At 42.7% G+C, this 20,318-nt stretch overlaps 1 protein-coding gene across 2 annotated transcripts in view; it reads left to right on the top strand.

The window, feature by feature from the left end:
* SRBD1 (S1 RNA binding domain 1) overlaps positions 1–18,048 on the top strand; it is a 759,215-nt gene extending 741,167 nt beyond the window's left edge. For both annotated transcript variants that reach the window (XM_069234013.1, XM_069234012.1), the window contains exon 22: positions 17,572–18,048. In XM_069234013.1, coding sequence (XP_069090114.1) covers positions 17,572–17,861 — 290 coding nt within the window. In that variant the 3' untranslated portion in view covers positions 17,862–18,048. The remainder of the gene's footprint in view (positions 1–17,571) is intronic.
* The last annotated feature ends 2,270 nt before the right edge of the window (positions 18,049–20,318 follow it).

Genomic DNA, 20,318 nt, shown 5'->3' with positions numbered 1-20,318 from the left:
GTGGTAAAAATATAAGCTACAGACAAATCTAGCCTCTTCTCCAATGCAGCCGCTGACCTGGATTGGACTGCTGCTATTTTGGTCCAAAATAGAAGGCCACTGCATTCTGTTCCAGTGACTGTTTGTGGGATTCGCTGCACTGCCACCCCTGTTTGGTAAACACTGCTGTTTGGGTGGCTGGCTGCCCCCTGGCACCCGCCACAGATCAATGTTCAGGGCTAATGTTTAAAGAAACACACTTAGGGGGTATAAAGTAGCAACCTTGCTGGAGCTGTGTGGATTCAGAAACTGCCCACTGAAAAGCATTGGGAACAAGGAACGGTTTACATCTGTGTTTTGGGGAAAGGGTCAATAGGGGGCTCTGTGTAGAAATGTCAGCCATGGGGGCAGAAAATATAGAGAAAACAGCTACTACAACAAGTGCCTAGAGGTAATTACGTACAAAAACACCTACATGTGTTATGTGGCCGCTGGTGTTGCAGTGCTGTTTGTTAGATCCCCTGGCTTCAGGAACAGCTGTCCGCTGCAGTTGCTGCTGCTTCCTTTCGGAATTGACTGCTGTTGTTTGCTGCATTTGCAGGAGGAAAAGGCATCCATATGTCGTGCAAACCTAGCGGCTACGAAGCACTCCTTCGATTTCTATTTTCAGATATGACCTGAAAATACATGTCTTTAAGGAAAGCCTTGTCCACCATCGATCCCTCCCACCACTAGTAGGCTTCCCATCTGGTGTGACTGTTTACATGGTTAATGTGCCTCATGCCCTCTGTCGTGTAAAGCTGTTAGTTGCTTGACTTCTAGGTTGGCATTATTGAAAACCCAGCTTATGCCTTGTATTAAGTGGGCAATATTGAAACCTATCAAATGCACATTAAGGTACACCTGGGCTTGTGTTTTGTGGTAGTAATAAAGCACTTTTGAGATTTGTCATCATTTGCAGTACAATGCTTGGTCACCATACGAGTTCACAATCAGAAGGGAGGGGAGAGTGTCTCTTAAATCAACCCAGTAGGACTGAGTTTTTTATGAACAGCTAAAGTGAGAGAGGATAAAGTTGGGTTATGGTACAGTGTCGAAGCACAGTTAAGATTAATCGTGAAAGTCACATTTAGTAGCTATTATCCGGGAACACAAGCCTTACAAAAACACTTAAAAGGAAGCATTGCTAACTGCAACAACACCTGAATGCATCATCTTTGTATCCATAATTAACCCTACACTTGCAAGGCATCTAGACACTTGCTCTCAATACTATCCAGCCTTGGTATTCGGAACGCAGATCTTTACAAACACCGCACTTGAGTTGAACCATACTTTTTTGAGAAAAGCGGTGGCAGAGAACGTAGGTCTTGTCACCTCGTATATCAGGGTGGGATGCGTTGTAACACCAGCTGAAGAGTAGTCACCAAACCAAAATGTGCCACGCACTTCATCTCAAGGCATTGCAGGGTTATGCCATTTATGCAAACAATGAACCAAGGGCTCCAAAGAGTAATGAGCGAACAACCTGCTTGTGGAATGAATAAACCAAGCGCTACAAAGCTGTGATGTAATAACGCCACTATTCAAGCAAGCAGGCCAATGGGAATATGGAGGTTTACAGAATCTTGACCATACATAGTCAAGGCACAACTTCAGCTGCTGCTACCTATAGCGTCCAGGAAAAGGATTTAATTATAGCTTTTTATGGATGAGCATTTCTGAGGCACAATGGCAATTGAAAACAAGTATGTTCTGAAGGAGAATACAAACTAAAATGAATGGAAGTGAGGCATCAAGCGTGGCACCTACACAATAGCGTGCCAGTGCGGCTGCACTAATAAGGAATGGGGAAAGGAGCTGACTCCAGAAACTGTCTGCAGCTAAGCATTGCAAAGCACAAACATAATATTAAGCAGTGAAATACCATACGCTGAGATATGAAGATGCAAACAAAATCACAGGCAGCACCGCCTGTGATGCAGGTCTGGCAACAACCCCACAGAAGACCCACACACAGAGGTCTGTATTATGGAGGAGTGGTGCATGACACACGAAGCAGGTAGGCCCACAGCTCAAACCATAACCCTGCTGACCTCCTGCCAATTGCAACACAGCTAATGAAAAAATGTGGGAGGTTCTGGGGACAAGGGGGGGGGAGGTGGGAGGAGAAGAAATAGTACCTCAGTCACAGTGCAAGCGGCGGACAGGCAGTAATTACTTTTAATCCGTGCTTCATCCCTTTTCCACTGCCAGAATCAAAAGTGACTTTTGGCCAACACCGGCCAATTAAGAAGGCTGCAGAGAAGAGGGACGCTGCAGCCAACAAATGGTAAGCCAGGGGCAGGCTTCAAGCCCCTTTCTTAACTACAACAGCGTCTCACTATCGATATGCATAAGCTAGCGCAAGCTATTACAGGCTCGACCCTAAAAAAGGAAAAGCAGCATCAAGGACATAAATATCGGAGAATGTTGGGGAAACAAACGTGACATGGGTTACAAGAGAAATAAAAAGGCCCCTGAATCATGCAGTGCATGGCATAGAAGTACAGGAGGTCACATACGGACAGAGGGAGAGAAGGTGACTGGACCTCAAGTCAAAGGGAGTAAACAAACGTTATTTGTATTCTAGGGAAGATGGGTAGAAATGAGAAGACACAGAATCAGCAAATCTGCTATAAGGCTCAGTGTTTTAAGACTTGCTGACAACTGATGTGATCCGCAGTCCAAGACTTTTGATCTTGGAAAAGACATACTCTGCTTTCCTTCCTTCTGAGGTTTTAAAATGAGTACTGTTTAGATGAGTAATAGTACGATTGTTCTTTATAGTGATAGAAACTAAAAGTATGAAATGAAGCGCTATATAAAAACGTTTGTGAGGGTTGTATTGAGGGAAAAGTGGTCTAGTGTATGGCAAGGGCACTAAGGGAGGAATGAAATTGAGAACTGCGTTAAAATAGGAATGACATTATCAGGGGCAGAAATACCAGACAATGAAGGTTAGGTATGGGTTTCGCAGCCAAATTTGGGTGCTTCATAGCGCCATAAAAACCCTTAATAAAATAACTCAGCCAGAGGGAGAGCAAAAAATGTATTGTGGTCCAATGTGAACGATTATATAGCGCTTGCTTCTGGCCAAAAGATGCAGCGTAGAAAAGGGAAGAAGCAGAATCAGAAAACAGGCAAGATAGCTTAATGGGTTAACACTCACTTCTGGAAAGTGGTAATGGTCATGAGTTGAATCCTGGCAGGCAAGCTACAGCTTCCATCCTTCCAAGGTAAGCAAATGGAATACCATTAAACTGAGAATCTGTAACATCTGTTATTTTTACTGCTTACAAACTGAAGTAGTGTGGTATTAAGCGCTACATAAAAACAAATCATAATACTTGTAAAGTGCGACTAGTCACCTGCTAGGGTCTCAAGGCGCTGGGGGGTGGGAAGGACAGTGAGTGAGAGGTCGTCGATGAACGGAGGAGATAGGTGAAGAGCCAAGTTTTGAGGTCCGATGGGCGATCTTCTGAGGTGGATGTTAAGGGAATTCCAGGTCTTGGCGGCGTGGTGGGAGAAGGATCTTCCTCTGGCTGTGGCCTTCCGGGCACGTGGAATAGGGGCAAGTGGAAAGTCAGCGGAGCTGTCTGGTGGGCGTGTAGAAGTGGTTGAGGTCTCTGCTCCGGTGTTGTGGAGGGCTTTGTAGGCGTACGTGAGTGTTTATGGCTTTTTTGAAGGATTCGTAGTTGGTGGGGGTCTTGGTGCACCATTTAATTTCGAGGCGTCTGCAGTTTTGTTTGGACTCCTTGAGGGTGGGGGTGAACCAACTGGCTTTCGTTGATGTGTGTCTGTTGGAGGGTTTGTTGATGGGGGCTAAGGTGTTGGCGCAGTCTGAGATCCAGTTTATGCGGTCTTGGGCAGCTGTGTTAGTGTCGAGGACGTCTTGGGGGGTGAGTTGTTGAGTCTGGTGAAGAGCTGCTCCTGCGGGGTAGGTGAGCGAGGTGTCGGTTGGGGGTTTTGCTGAAGGTAAAGTGGATACAGTGGTCGTCAGTCCTTTGGAGTTCGGTGATGTGGCTAATGGAGATGTCGTTGCTGGCGGTGAAATGGGGTCGAGTGTGTGTCTGGTGGAGTGGGTGGGCGAGGTGATAAGTTGCTTGAGTCCGAGGTTGGTGAGGTTTTCGAGCAACGTCTTGGAGTTGTTGTCATTGGGGTTCTCCAGGTGAAAGTTGAGGTCCCCGAGGGGGATGTAGTCCTTGGAAGCCAGTGCGTGGGTGATGGCGAGGTCAGTGCTGGTGTCGCAGAATGGGGGGGTGGAGGCCCGGCAGCCTGTAGATGATAGTGCCCCGCAGAGTGGTGTTAGGGTTGGTTCCAATCTGGAAGTGGAGGAGTTCCATTTTGATTGTGGAGTCTTCGGTGCTGTTGGAGAGGCGTAGGGACTCTTTGTGGACAATGGTGATGCCTCCCCCGGGGCGGCTCGTGCGGTCTTTTCGGATGATCTTGTAGCCTTCTGGGATGGCGATGTCTGAAGCCGAGGAGGAGTTAAGCCAGGTCTCTGTGAGGAAGGTGACATCCGGGGATGTGGTGTCGATGAGGTTCCAGAGTTCGATGGTGTGCCTGTGGGTGGAGCGAGTGTTGATAAGGATACATCTGAGGTTGTGTTCTGCTTTGTGGGTCCTCGGGGTGGGCTTGAGTGGCGGACGCTGGCGAATTTGCAGTGGCGACAGGTGAAGGGTCCCTTGGTGTTGCTTGGTGATGCCTGCTTACAGTTGTTGTCTTGTCCCGGGTTGAGAGCGATGAGTGCTGCTGGCGTGTAGCGGTGGTGGTCGAGAGGTCCAGGGGTCCTGCCGCTGGTCACGGACGGGCGCAGATGGGCTTGCATTAGGCGTGCCAGTGGCCCTGCTGCACTGCGGCCACCATTAAGCAGGGAGGGGGGAGGAGAGGACAGCTGGGAGGCAGGAACGGCACGAAAAAGGGGGGCGGGCCACAGGGGCAGCAGTGGCGGGGATAATGACCGGGAGGAGGGGTGCGGGCCGCAGGGGCAGCAGCGGTAGGGAGAGTGAGAGAGAGAGATGCGAGAATGAGAGGTGTGAGGAGAAAAATGAGGAAAAGATATAGGAAAGTACAGAAATCGAAAGGCACAAAAACAGCACACAAAATAAAAAACAAAGAGAAAAGAGGCAGAGGGCAGCCCAGCAGAAGAGCAGAGCTCTCCCACTAGACACCAGGGATGAGGCACAGGCAGAAGCCTGTGGTTGGAGGTGGGCCTCGAACTTCTGACCGAGGTCAGAGTTCAAGTCAGAATGGGCTTCCACTTACTTACTGGTGGAGCTATGCGGAGGCAGAGCAATTCACTGACCAGGTCAGTGAGGTTGCTCTTGAGGTAATGAGGGATGTCTTGAGGGAATAGAGGCCTTGTATACGGCAGCAGCACAGAGGTATTGATGTTATTGGAAATCTCGTGGGAGGTACAAGTATTTTCAAAGATAGAGGCATAAATACCAGAGCACATAAGGGATACGGAGGTACCAAGAGGGCTAAAAAATTAAAGCCTACAGAGGATGTAGTGCAGGGAATGAGAGAGGCGCAGGAGGTCAGATAATCTTGGTGAAGAGGGAGAGCATGTGACTACACATGGATAAACAGGAAGCTATCCAAACTATTGTTAGTTATAAACGGGTGGATCTGAGGCATATGGGAGTGTGTCAGTGGGAAGAGCACCAGGGTGGCACGGGGGAACGGGGTACAGTGGGTGTGAGAGCACAGGTCCACTCACAGATGGCTGTTGAAGTCTCATTGTGCCCTTGAGAAGTTAGGCTCAGGTTCAAGGGAAGGAAATGTGAGAGGCACAAAGTGCTAGTCGGTTACTAGACGGGAGATCATACCAGATGGGGATCAACTGGCATGGATAGGTGGCCAGGCAAGTGGGATGACGATAAGGAGAAAGGCGAGGGGCCGATGTAGAGAACCTCACCACCGACCTCCAAATAAAGAAATAAACCAGATGTTACATCCCGTGGGTCCTCGTCTTGGAAACAGCTTGGGTCAGAGCAGTAAAAGCACCCTTAACTTAGGAATCTGAAAGAAACTCTCCTTTTAGGTACCAGCTATCTGTCTGATGGCAGACTGAAAGAGGAGGGCACTGTTCGGGCTTCTGCAGCCAATGGCTGATAGACCACATGAGCCAAGACATGATACAGACATTTCTCATCTGCTTTGTTTTTCCACTCCCAACAAGTACCCCGTCATTCTCATGCTCCTGCCATGCAGCAGGTACATCACACACTGCAACCCAGTCTCTCTTAAACTTAGGCCTGGGAGGAGTTTGCAGAGTTGCGCTACGCAGAGCTTAGCAAAGCGCCCAAAAAACTCTGCCACGCTGTGGGGAGTTCCGCAAGCAGCAGAGTGTGTTAGATTGCGCCGTTTGCTCAGATTTTTAGCACCAGGTGTTTGGCCCACGCTGAAAAATCAGCGTCAACGGCTCCCTGCGCAGCTCAAGGGGGCGCTGATTCTTTTCTGCTGCTCAAGTTGATTTTCTACTCGAGCGGCAGCTACCTCAGCGCGAACAGAAGGTTTCTCAACGCGAGTGGTCGCAACCATCTGCGACTGGTCACGTTGAGAAATCTCGACAAGAGGAGGTCTTGAGTAAGATTTTTCTCGCTCACGCTTGCCAACTCACCGTTGATGAGCTCGAACGAGGAAAAAACTCTGCTTTCCTCCGCTTTGCAGAGTTTTTCGGAACTCTGTGTTCTAAGCAGAGCGCACAGTAGGAAAAAATCTGCGAGTGGAGTTCACTGCCCACCCCTCCTTAAACTGCTTTTCCCTCAGAGATTAGTGTTGCTCTCTTTCGACTCGCCCTTACGCCAGCGGAGATGAACTTAGGCTTCTTGTGTACTTCATTGCTTTTTCTGCATTTCGCCCAGATGTCCCAAGGAGTTCCCCTGGATGGCCCTACTTTTGCAGACAAGTAGAACACCAGCCAGTTGATATTGTACTGGCCATTTAAATTTCAGCTGCAGGTCTCCCACTGGACCCTCTTTTCTTTCATAGGTGCATCTCTGCCATATTCATCCTGTGTATTTGATTATTTTCAATCCCCGGGCCAGCCTACCAAGAAACAAATTCCTCCAGCCAATCCCTTGCTGAGTAACGAGCTCTCTCAGCCAATCAGAGGTCAGAGCAGATTGGAACTATTTCCTCCTCGCTGATTGGCTGGCTGGTCCTCACAGGCAGCTCTGTCTCTCAGCATTGTGGTTACCGTACTTACCATGAAAATTCACAATCGGTAGTATTTCGAATTGCAATGTGAAATACCTGATTTAGCAGCTGCAGTAGGTGTATTAGAGGGCAAAAGAGAATTTCTGCTTGTCCATGGGTCGAAGTAGATAAAAAAACTTCTTGTCTGGAGAGGGAATCCTTATGTCCCAGGCATGGGGCAATACAGTTTTCTCACCCCTGATTTAATCCAGGTTGTAACATGTGCCCGTGCACATTCTTTCACTAAACAATTCTACGAGGCTGATTCTGATGACCACTAGTGCATATATTTTTGTCAAAATGTAAGCTGCCTAAGTACTCAACATCCTTTGGGTGTTCTTAGTGCTGCATATTTAAGTGGTGGGAAACAACCTCAGACACTTGAGTTATTGGAAGAGAGGTATCACATACATCTCGTTCCTGTACTTCTTTATTTCTGGCTTAACACAGACCCTCCCTTTCAGAGAGTTTATTGCATGATGTATAAAACCCTTTGCAATCAATCAAACAAATATAAAACAACAACTTGATGCCTGACTTAAGTGAAAAAAGACATAATGAAAATTCTATAAAGTGTCTCTGTGCCGATATATAATCAGTATAAAAATATATATGTTCAAATAAAAAAGACATTATCATTTCACATTAAAACATGGCTAAGTAGCAGTTTTGTCTACAAAAAGCTGATGTGCCTAGTTACTGCGGTTGGAAGCAAGCATGATGTAAAATTCAAAAAGCAAAATAAAACTAATAGCAGATGCTCCAAAAAAATTGATAGCAATTAAAATCTCTTCTTCCTAAATAATAAGATAAAAGCCAGAAATTGTATTGACTTCTTTCGGCATTTTCCTGTTGTTCCAGCATATGCAAAAATTCTGACATAAATTTAACTTGCCTGACTTTCAAAACTATGGTTAGCGTATTCAGGGCTGCTGTAAGAGCCTGCCTGCAAGATTTTAAGTTCAGGAGGTTAAATGGTTGGCGTAACAAATGTGTGCGAGGTTCTAACAATGTGGGACACAAACATAAAGCATGTAAAAAGGATTCTCGTTTCTCCCTGCAGAGCCTGCATTTCTTCTCAAGTGGTTGGCTTTGCCACTTCAGTAGATGGTCTAGTGTTGGTAAAGCCCCAAATGGAATACCTGGAATCTATTTTTTGCGTACATATGGAAATTCACCGATAGGTGAGCTTGTTTCCCCAAGACAGTGTATGTTGAAAGTACCATCCAAGCTTGAGATCGCTGAGATAGAGCTTCTTGGCCAGCTTGCCTATTCAAAGCACTGACATTTACCTTCACTGCTTTTTTTAACTGATTTTGGCCTAGCCCTATCGCCCATATCTCCAGGCATGTAAGTTAGTTAAACATGAATCTGTATATCATGCGTGAGCAAGTTTGCCACTGGCAGATCTTAATTAATTCCATATTATACTGTCAAGCGTGCCCAACTCTGTTGGGCTAATCCTGTGACGCAGCTTGATAAATAAATGAGCTTTTCCTGACTACAATCTGCCAGAAGAGGCCGAACCTGTGCAGGCGAAGCCTTCTTTGGAAGGTGGCGAACATGATTATACATTTTTATCATCAGACCATCTAAAAGTCTGGCATAATTTCCGAGCATATTATCACTTCCATAAGTAAGTACAGGTTAAACCTTTGCCTGCGTTACTTGGGGGAAACATCACTTACAACGCGGTAAATGCAACGAGATGCATTTACCACGGTGCCTTTACAACGCATATGCGTTTACCACGCATGGCTTTACCACACATGCCTTTACCATGAATATACCTTTACCACGCATGCCTTTACAACGAATTTCATTGAAAGGTCAAGAATGGTAAAGGTGTATGCGTGATAAAGGTTTTAAAGGTAAGTACAGGTAAGTACTAAGTGGGTTGAGTGAGATATATATATATATATATATATATATATATATATATTAGTGCGTCCTCGAATATATATATCAAATATATATATATATATATATATATATATATATATATATTGATATATATATATATATATATTGATATATATATTCGAGGACGCATGTTTTCCGAAATCCGCGTCCTTAAGATTCCGGGAACAGCAGTGGTCTTGCGGCATGTTCCTGGGAAGCCGTGTTATACTAAAAGCAGACTCACAAGTGAGTACGCCCGTTCCTTCATAACACTGAAAACATTCATGGAAATGCGGCGTGTTTGAATTTGTGCCACGGGAATTCAGTGCACGTTTAAACAATGATTTGGTAAACTGCTGCTGTTGCCGTTTCGGGAGTTTGCGGTATTGCGGCGGTTTGCGTGCACGTTCACTGGATGACACGCTTGCCGATTGAAAGGGGTGTACTGCTTGGCGTGGATTAATGATTATAATGTATGGTGAAGATCAGGCTTATGTAATCGATCACTAGCTGACAGCTGCGAATGAAGAAAGTGTTGGAGCGAACACTGCTGAGATTATTGCACATATGGAAGAGAATATATGATGCTGATAACAACTTGGTGTTTAGATACATAAGGAACAATTTAACAGCTGAGATTGAACTGGTTCACTTTTAGCTGTATTGTGACATCTGGTTTCAAGTTTGTGGCACCTGGTTTTAGGTGTGCAGAAGACACCTGTGTCCAAGAAAATGAGTGGAATAATTGGGACTTGATGAGCCATCTATCTTGACTGACACTAGATGTAGATAACATAAGAGGCACATTTATATTTGACTTTCGTATGAGCAATTAAGAAATATAAGATTTGTCTGATCGTGAGTATCTCCTTGTTGCAACTAAGTACAGGAACAGAGTGGGTAATACATTATATTTTATGTTTTTTTATCCACATCCGAAACGACATTAAGGAACAAAAAATATTGGACTGTTTGAATCAAGGAACTTCAGTATATTTCAGTAATCATGGCTTCCGGGTGGGAAGCTCGACGGAAGGAAAAATCGAATAAATTATTTTTTTCACAGATGGAGGAGGGATAATCTGCCCAGCCTGGTCGTGGCAATATGAAAACTGAAGTCCAACTACAAACTTTATATGACAAATTGGAGAAATTGTACAAAAAAGAACTGTCTAAATGGTGGGAGGTTGAGTCACTACAGAGATATATTGATGTGGAACGAGTCCCTAGGGGACGGAGAATTTATACCATACCGACTTAAGATGATCCTGACCCAGAAATGTTGGAGGAATGGGCTGAGAATTCCAAGCAGAGCTCATTGAATATGATGCGCATATTAATTAAATATGCCATGAAGGATAGGATTAGGATTTTGGATGAAATTGAGAAAGTGAAATTGGAGTTGCTAACAATTGTTACACAGGAGTTAATAGATGAGTTTATGAAGAACTTAGAGAAAAAACTTCTGAAATTAGAGGAAGAGATTACTAGCAAAAAACAAAGGAAATTTATACATGACTTTAAGGATTATCAGGCGGGTCGCATTTTAACTTTTCAACGCAAGTTTGATCATATGTATAAGGAAGAGGTTACTGAGTTAAATACAAAGGATTTGGAATCAGCTAATAAACCGGTGGAAGAACAAGAGGAGAGTGATATCTCGGATGGAAATCTCTCTGATGTATCAGACACAGTACTATCCAAGGGCATGACATCAGATAAAGAAACAGATAGATTGAATTTTTTAAAGCAATTTCGACTTTTGAATCAGGGACGGACAGATCAACAAAAAGAAACCTACCCTCAGAGGGGCAGGGGTCGAGGATTCAGAGAAAGAGGAAAAGGAACAGACAGGCCAAAAAGAGGGGCCGTAGGAGAAGATTCAAGATCCTTGGGCTTGGTAACTCGTGCACGCAAGTAAAAACTATGAATCTTGTGAATCTCTCCAGCAGGGTGCTGTCTGCTATTGAGGAGGACCTCTTATCTTTAGCCCTTTCATTCTGCCCAACGGAACGTTTCAATTATACTCAAACTAGGATAGATACCTTTAAGTTTATCAGGAAACTGAAGTTGAAAAAATTGTACCATACGAAGGTTAAATGTAACGAGAAACCGGTGGTGATGAAAGGTGTTAGTAATCTGTGTATTTCTGATACAGAGGTGTTTCCTACATTAATGGATTTATGTGATGGGGTGGTCGCTCATGGGGATCCAATTCTGAATTTAGCAGGATTAGGCATTGCTTTGGATAATGCCTGTCCAAGTATTTTTAAACCTAAATTCACCTTCATACCTGCTATTCACTGTGATGCCCTCGATGTTTTTGAACGTGAAATGACCAAACAGTTAAAAGTAATGAGATATGGTATGAGAGATGTGAGGAATAGGAATTTATCTGGTGAACGGTGGAAAGCCCTTCAAGATTTGAAAAGAGATCATACTATTGTCATTAGATAATCTGACAAGGGGGGCAATGTGGTTATCCAGGATACCACCAAATATTTGGCAGAAGGAGTAAGGCAGCTTAGCGATGCTCAATGTTATGAAAAAGTGAGTTGGGAAGATGTAAAAGTAATGAATGATAGGTATCATGAGATGCTGATGGATTGGAAAGACCAGGGAATGATCGAATGGGATGAATTTTTATTCCTCAAGTGCGATCATCCGAAAATCCCAATATTACATCTTCTGCCCAAGATTCATAAGGATATGGTAAATCCACCAGGTAGACCCATAGTTTCGGCTATGGATTCTCTTTTGGAGAATACATCAAAATATATTGACTACTTCCTGCGTCCTTTTGTGGAATCAATACCATCGTATGTGAGAGATACCACACACTTTTTGAAAATCATTGAGGACATTCAATGGGAAGATGATTATTTATTATTAACCCTTGATGTTACTAGTTTATATACAAGTATAGATCATGGCTTGGGGGCTCGAGCTATTAGACACTTCCTTAGAGCGAGATCACTATCTTTGTTTTTCCACTCAGAAATGTTGTGCACTATGATTGAATTCTGTCTCAAGAACAATTTGTTTATCTTTGATAATCATTTGTACAAACAGTTGCAGGGTACAGCTATGGGCACTTGTTTCGCCCCCAGTTATGCAAATTTGTTTGTGGGCTGGTGGGAGGAACAAGTGTCAGAGACGATTAGTCAGTTTGACACTAATGTGGTGTTATGGTGTCGTTTCATTGACAATATTTTTGTTATTTGGAGGGGTGATGAGAGATCAGCTGTGCAATTTGTGCGGGATTTGAACGACAATGAATTCAATCTGAGATTTACTGAACATCTGAGCTTTAGTCATATAGAGTTCCTTCATGTGTAAATTTCTGTAAGGAATAAAAGTTTAGTGTCTAAACTGTATAGAAAGGTAACAGCTGGGAACAGTTTGTTATTTGCTCATAGTGCTCATCCGGCGTCCCTGATCCAGAGTATCCCCTTTGGGGAGGGTTTGCGAGCCCGGAGGAATTGCAGTGAGACAGCAGATTTTCACCAGGAGTGTGAAGTAATGTGCGAAAGATTCAAAAGCAGGGGTTATGGAGCTAAAGTTATAGAGCAAGCAAGACAGAAAGTGGAGAGTTTGAGCAGAGATGATGCTCTATATGGGATAAACAAAATTCAGAGAAAAGATAGTGATCTTATCAGATTTATTACAACCTTCAGTGATCAATCTTATAGAGTGCGGTCCATCTTGAACAAGAGTTGGCATATTTTGCAGACTGATCCAGTTCTGAACAATTGGATTAATGATAGCCCCCAACTAACGTTTAGGAGAAACAGATCTTTAAAGGATGATCTGTGTCGTAACGACATAACATGAAAAGGACTATGAAGAACACTACGGGAGGAGGCTTCTCCTGCTGTATGAAATGCAAAGCATGCAAAACCAGCAACAGCTATAGGAAACTGAAAATTCCAGGGAGAACAGAAAGTTTTATGATCAAAGGACGTTTTGACTGTAATACAACATATTGTGTACTGCCTGATCTGTCCATGCGATAAGTTGTATGTGGGAAGCATGATTCACAGTGCAAAGAAGAGAGTTCTTGAGCATAGACGAGCTATCAAAAACTATGACAGAAACTATCCGGTAGCTAGACATTTCTTTAACCAACATTTTGGTAATGAGAATCTGTTGAAGTTTGTAGTTATTGACCAGGTGTTGACAAGCAAGAGGGGCGGTAATAGAGAGCGACTATTACGTATTATATAATAGATTTTGAAACATTGGAACCTGTGGGGTTGAACTCTAGTGAGGAGTTAAGTATCCATCTGGGATAAGTATTAGTCACTTTCAGTAGATTGGGGGAATACGTTGGCCTTTTTGAGGAGAGTAATATTTTGTAGTATTTATGACATTAAGGTATTTATTATATTTATGTACATTCATACCTGCCATGGGTGTTAATGATTGAGATGTTGTGGGTTTTTATAGTTAGTTTTTTTGCATAACAAGGAAGTTCGGATGCTCACATTTTTGGTGTTACTAATCGGATATGTAAGTATAGGAGTGATAATTTCAAAGGACGTCAGAAGAATTAGGAGTCCCTTTATAGAGAACTGGAATTCCCCTTTTCTTAAGATCTTTTTTTGAATACGCATAACCACTTGGGCATTATTAACTCTGATAGAAATTCGCAGACATAGTTGGAAAATATGTGTATATAATTCAATGAAATAGAGAGTATTTATGTGTATTTTTTGTATAAAGTTTTTACCTGATGCCTTACAAATACTTTGATGAATATCAGTGATGAATTTATTTAATATTCTATTTAAAAATACATAGGCAGAGGATTATTACTTAAATTATTGCTTATTTATGTTGAAATTGAACATTTCAAGATGGCCGCCGTTTTGTAATCTCAATGGTGTGTTAGTTGGTGTCTTGTCCGTCTTTTATATTTATGATAAATGTGGGCTATTTATTTGTAACACTATGGCAACAATCTATCCGTGATAAAGGCTGGTGCCGAAACGCGTTGGATCTTTTGCTGTAATAAATTGATTTCCTTATATCGGAGGTGTCCTGGTTCTCCTGTCATATTAAAGGAGTGAAGAAGGATATATATATATATATATATATATATATATATATAGTTTTTAGGGTGGGTAACGGTGGGTGGGTTATTGGTGGTAAATGCATTTTTAAGTTTTAGGGTCGGTATGGGATTTGGGGTGGTAAGGGCATTTTTCGGCCTTAGGGTGGGTATGGCTTTTTGGGTGGCAAGGGCATTTTTAGGTTTTAGTGTGGGTATGTGTTTTGTGGTGGTAAGGGCATTTTTAGGTTATAGGGTGGGAATGGGTTTATGGGTGGTAAGGGCATTTTTAGGTTTTAGAGTGGGTATGGGTTTTTGGGTGGTAAGGGTATTTTAGGGTGGGTATGGGTTTTGGGGTTGTAATGGCATTTGCAGGTCTTAGGGTGGGTATGGGATTTGGGGTGGTAAGGGATGTTGAAGTTTTAGGGTGGGTACGGGTTTTGGGGTGGTAAGGTAATTTTTAGTCTTTAGGGTAGGTTGGGTTTTTTGGTGGAAAGGTGTGGTTGTGTGTGTATGTGTATATATATATATATATATATAATGTATATTATACTTATCTCTACTTTTTATCATGCTTATGCCTTTAGCAACTATGCCTTTACTACAAAATGTTTCTGGTAAAGACATGCGTGGTAAAAGCATATACGTGGTAAGTGCATGCGTGGTAAAGATCATGCAGTGTACTTACCGTGTTGTAAAGGCATGCGTTGTAAGTGCATGCGTTGTTCCATAATACATCCTGTTACTTGTAGGACTGGATCGATATGAGGGTCCCACAATTTCTTTCCCTGGGCTTGAAATGTGGCCTGCAGGGTGAGTGCCTTATTTTGGATGAATCCCTTTTGCTTATGAAAAGAACCCCTTTCATCTAACCAGACTCCAAGATACTTGCATTCTGGCACTTTCGCAATGCTCACTCCTCCCAAAGGGCACGAGCCTGGTTTATTCATTCTTCTCCCAAAGATGATAATTTTAGTCTTTTCTCGATTCACATTCAGCTTATTTAGCTTTGTATATTCAATGAGGGCACATATGACCCTCTGTAAACCCACTCTTGTGCAACTTAACAGCACTAAGTCATCTGCATAAAGTAGGTTAAACAGACATTTAATTTAAGGTTCAGCAGAGTATGAATTAACTGTGTCGAGCTCCCCTGTAAGATCAGAGATAAACAGAATAAAGAGCAGGGGGCAGGGCACATCCTTGCTTAAGGCGTTCCATAGTCAATATCTTCCTTGAAAGAAGAATGCCATCTCCTATTTTCATATGCAGCCAAGTATCAGAATACAGTAGCTCTGTCATTCATAGAAGATTCGCTGGGTGGCCCAAGTTCTTAACTTTCCCCAGAGGTGCTTTCCCGAAATTCTGTCAAATCCCGCCTTGAAATCAATGAAACAGGCATACAAAGGTGAGTGCATCTGGGATGAATGGGCCACTAGCATGGGGATGGCCAGCAGGTTCGATACACAGTCCTGATTCGGACAGAATCCGGTTTGATTCTGAAGGATAATCCTTTGTTCATTTGCCCAGGTTTTGAGGTCAGTTAGCAACAGGTTTGCAGAGTATTTAGCTTCAGCATTGATCAGTGCAGTCAGTCAATAGTTTTGTTGTGTCCTCGCATTTATAAATTGGCTGAATTATCAAACCTCTCCAAGACTCAGGACTTGCTTGTGTCTGTAAAATATGTCCATAAAGCACATTGAGCCTGTCATCCCAGAGCTTAGGGTCTTTTTTAGCTAGTGCCTGGGGTAGCGCATTTGGGCCCGGTGCACAACCATTGCGTGATTTTGTGAATTATTTTCTGGATATCTTTGCAAGAGAAGCTTAATGATCCATTGTCCATCCCACTGCATTCCATCCAGGCATCTGAACTGCCTTTAGGGAAGCCATTACGACTGCATTGGTTTCATTTTGAATAGTTTTTGTACATGAGGATCAGGTTCTTTTCCCGACTGCCCATATGTAACTGTTGGTATTTTGTATAGTGTTGATTACTTTGTTTATCATTGAGTGACGAATTACCCGGGTCTTTTTGCTGATGTTTGCGTTATTGGATTTCCTCTGTCCATGCTCTTTCATGGCATAAATAAGCTTTGCAGAGAAGTCGTCGTGTTTTGCTTTCTTAAGCTCCCAAAGCTCTTTTTTCAGTGACTCCTTTCTCGTGTTATTTCCATTTTTAACGGTGGTCGTTGTGGAGTAACTCCTTCTTACCATAGCAGATTGTTTGCAGGCTTCTTGGAGTGTCACACGTCGTAGGCAGCCGCTGTCTTGCTAATACCGTTAAAGGGTGGGCTTTATTAGAGTATTTCCTTAGGTATCTCTTTATGATGGATTTAGTAAATTACAGCCAGCCACTAGTAGGTTCCCCCCAGATCTGACCCTCCCTTTCTATAGCCTTGGTAACTTGGAAAATCTGTTTCTGGGAATGTTAAAAACGTCTCAGAACTAACGGATCTGGAGAGGAAATGTAGAGTAAGGGTCTTAACCTGATGACTTGAAAGAGTGAAGTTCTTCACCTCATCAAAGCCCTTCACTCCATGTGCTTCCAAGCAGACTTCGGGTTACACATCTGCAGTCTTTCCGTAAGTTTGAAAACTGCTGTGCCTAACAATACCATGATCCACACGCATCCTTGTTGCCTGCTGACCATGTTTTGTGTAACTGTAACACAGACAATTTCATGGCCAGTATGTACTCAGTGCACAGTGCTGTCAGCCTCTTCTACTTTCCGGAATGCATGGGAATCATCTCTTACGCTTTGTGGAAATTGCTCCAATCAAAGCTTGACTTCCCCAGTGCTATCGCTCATATGGAATACACTTAAATAGGAGATAGGGTTACCTACCAACGGTATACATGTCGGTCAACTGCGTTAGATGATTTCGTAATGGTAGTTATAGCGAAAAATTGATAACACAGCTCACACACAGACCTCGTAGATGTGAATCACAAACGTGCCACAAGTGACTTCTATGGAGGCCACTGTCAATCTAGAATATTAGCTTATTTGGTACATCCATGTACAGTAGGCCAGTATTAAAGCTGTTCAATTTTCATGAATTTAGAACACCACACATCATACTCCATACCAAATGTATTGAAACCAGGAAGATAAGAAATTTATAATGTGTTTGTACTTCCCCGCTCATGTGTATCTGGACGCCACGGAAGTATCCCCACACACAGATGTTCTCTACTAGTTGACGAGCACATTTTTAACGTAAATTTCAAAGAATTTTGAATATTAGTAAATCATATCACTGAGAAAAACGGTCAGAAAATAAATAACATGTTCCAGTTCTATTGCAACATTTTGAATGAAAAGCTTTAGGTTCATGTTCTATTTTTTTTAACTAATTTCATGACTTTATCTTTGTTTTTTTTTGTTGCAGAATTTGACAAACCCGACTTTAAAACAAACATAGTCTGCCTTGAAGATTTGAAAATCGGAACAGTGCTAACTGGAAAAGTAGAAAATGCCACTCTGTTTGGAGTTTTTGTTGACATTGGGGTGGGCCGAGCTGGATTAATACCCATGCGCTACATAACAGAAGCAAAACTGTCCAAAGATCGAAGACGACGAAGCCTTGGACTGGGTCCTGGGGAAAGAGTAGAAGTCAAAGTTATTAGTATTGATATACGGCAATCGAGGATCACATTGGAACTTATTCGTGTTTTATGATTTTTTTTTTAATTTGCGTTTTGTTTTCATGCTGCCAAGATAATGAGTATAAAACATGATCACATTTTTTATACATGAAGAAGCAACCCTTTTATTAGTGTTTGTAGCTAGCAATCCTAACTATTGACTCAGAGGACCACGTGGATTTGTTCTGTTATTGCCGCACAATACATCAATTTATGAAGAACCTGTTTCTGTGCATTCTTTAGAGCTAACTCAATGTGCCAGTTTTATTCAGGGAAAAAGTCACCAATCCCTTTATTTAAAACATGAAGTAAATATCTTTACATTGACGTTTACATTTTGACAGCAGTATTCAGGGCCAGTTTAATGTTCCTGTTTCACTGACAGCTGTTATACCATAGACACTTACTTTGCTCTGACACTTTATTTTTAGTTTACTGTCTTTTTCAGTTCGGCTAATGATTTTGTTTCTACCTCTTTGGCTGGAAGTTAACCCAATCCATTTGCCATCATTTGTGCACGTTTTCTCTCCTCTCTCCTTGAAGCGTGTCTGACACATCTTTATTCTCACTAGCTTGTCACACTGTTTGTAAACGTAGAAGATACTCAGAAGTATGCATGAGGATGTCTCTTCTGTGTGATGTTTTCTAATATTCTCTTTCCGATTTTGTTCTACTGTACAGGATTTTCACTGTCTAAATATAAACGGTGTCACTCAGCTTTAGTTACCACATTACTGGTCACTCTTCAAGTGTTCATAAATTACTCCTCATTTTCACACTCACCCTATAGCACGAACTGTGCCTCCCACTGGCATTATTTTACTCTTGTGCTCCTGCACTGTTTACCACCATGAACCTTCTGATGTACTGTCCCTTTTTCTTATTTTACTACACTTCTGTGAGGATTCCTTAGTGCTCCTTGTGCTATACTCTGTTTCCCCCCACTCCTACCACTGTGCTCACGCCGTTCTCTGCCCCCTTTCTACGGCACCCCAGGTTTGCTCATTTTGTTTCCCTTGTACTCTTTTTCATCGTCCTCAATTCTCCTCTTGTACCCCACTGCCCTGCACTGCAAACCTTTTTTTTGTTGCTTCTCTGGCATTTAATCTAGTTGGTTTCCTATTCTTCCCGCCTCCTTCCACTGTGCATCCCCTCCATGGATTTTTTTTGTGTGGCACTGTGCATGGTGCCCATTTGTCTCAACTCTTCCTGCTAACACAGACATGACCGATCTTATTCGCAGGTGGTGCCTTGGGATCTTGTACTGAATTGGCAACCGAGATCATGACTGTGAACCCTAAATGGCCTTTGCAGTTGCTTATGTCTTCCCCCCTCAAGTATCCCGTCTTCACCCCATGTACCTCTGAGTGAGACTTCTCCTCACCCTTTTCAATTTTTACCTACCGTCTCTTCTTCATGTGCTTTCTCTCTCCACTATGCTTTACTCCTAATGTGCTCATTTAGAGTCCCTTGTGCTGTATGTTCCTTCTTTGCCATTCCTCCTGCTATATTTGGTTTCCCACTGGTGTACTCTGTGTTCAATCCAATCATCTCCACTCGTTGAAGTATGCTGTCCTCCCCTATAGTTCACCCTGCTGTTTTTCTCCTCTGGTGTTTTCCCTATGTTGCTTCCATCGTCTCTGCTTCTCCTACTGCACAGTCTTCCTTCCCCAATGTATAGCACAGGGATTTTTCGCTTCTGGCATTCTCCGTGCTGTTTTCTATACTAACCACACCTGTTGCTTGGCACTCCTTTCCCTGTTGTACACCACCTTTGTGTTGGATCCTTGGAGCCTCCTGTACAAAGCAATTTTACAATGTCAGAGTTCAAATCTGAGCCTTTGTGACATTGTTAAATGTACAAAACCCTAATTGTAAGTGGGTAACATGTTACCCAATCACAATTTGTGTTTGTGAATAAACACCGAAGGAAATTGGTATTTAGAATGGGCATGTAAAAGGCATCCCTCTCAAAAAAACAATATCTTAAGTTATCTATTAATGTTTTGTGGCTGAAATCTGGTCTCTAAATATTAACATTTGCCACCATGTTAAAGAAGATAGTCCCCATTCCCAAATCGTAAGGTCCCCAAGGGACCTCTTCATCTTTGTGAATGTGGACAAAAACCTGTTTAGGAGCAGGCCTCTGCCTACTCCTAAAAAATGTTGTCAAAGTTTTTTTTTTTTTTAAGTACATCCTGATTTCCTTTTTCTGAAAGTAAGCTGCATTAAAAAAATGGATTATTTTAAAAGCAATCACAGATATGGTGGTTGTGACCGCTGCAGGCCACCATGTCTCTGACGTTAGCCAATCGTAGTGGATTGCAATTTGCGACCTACCTCATGCGTATTAATGAAATAGGTCGAATTGCGGCCCACTAAGCTTTAGTATTTTGTGAACCATCCTCTTAATACATAGATTGGTGCACAAAATACCAATGCATTTGATAGATGTCAATGAACAAATTGCTACCATAGTACATTTTAGTAC

This window comes from Pleurodeles waltl, chromosome 5 (genome assembly GCF_031143425.1).
Source record: "Pleurodeles waltl isolate 20211129_DDA chromosome 5, aPleWal1.hap1.20221129, whole genome shotgun sequence".
NCBI lineage: Eukaryota > Metazoa > Chordata > Amphibia > Caudata > Salamandridae > Pleurodeles > Pleurodeles waltl.
The sequence above is the reverse complement of the archived record's forward strand: the minus strand, read 5'-3'. Positions and strand labels throughout refer to the sequence as shown.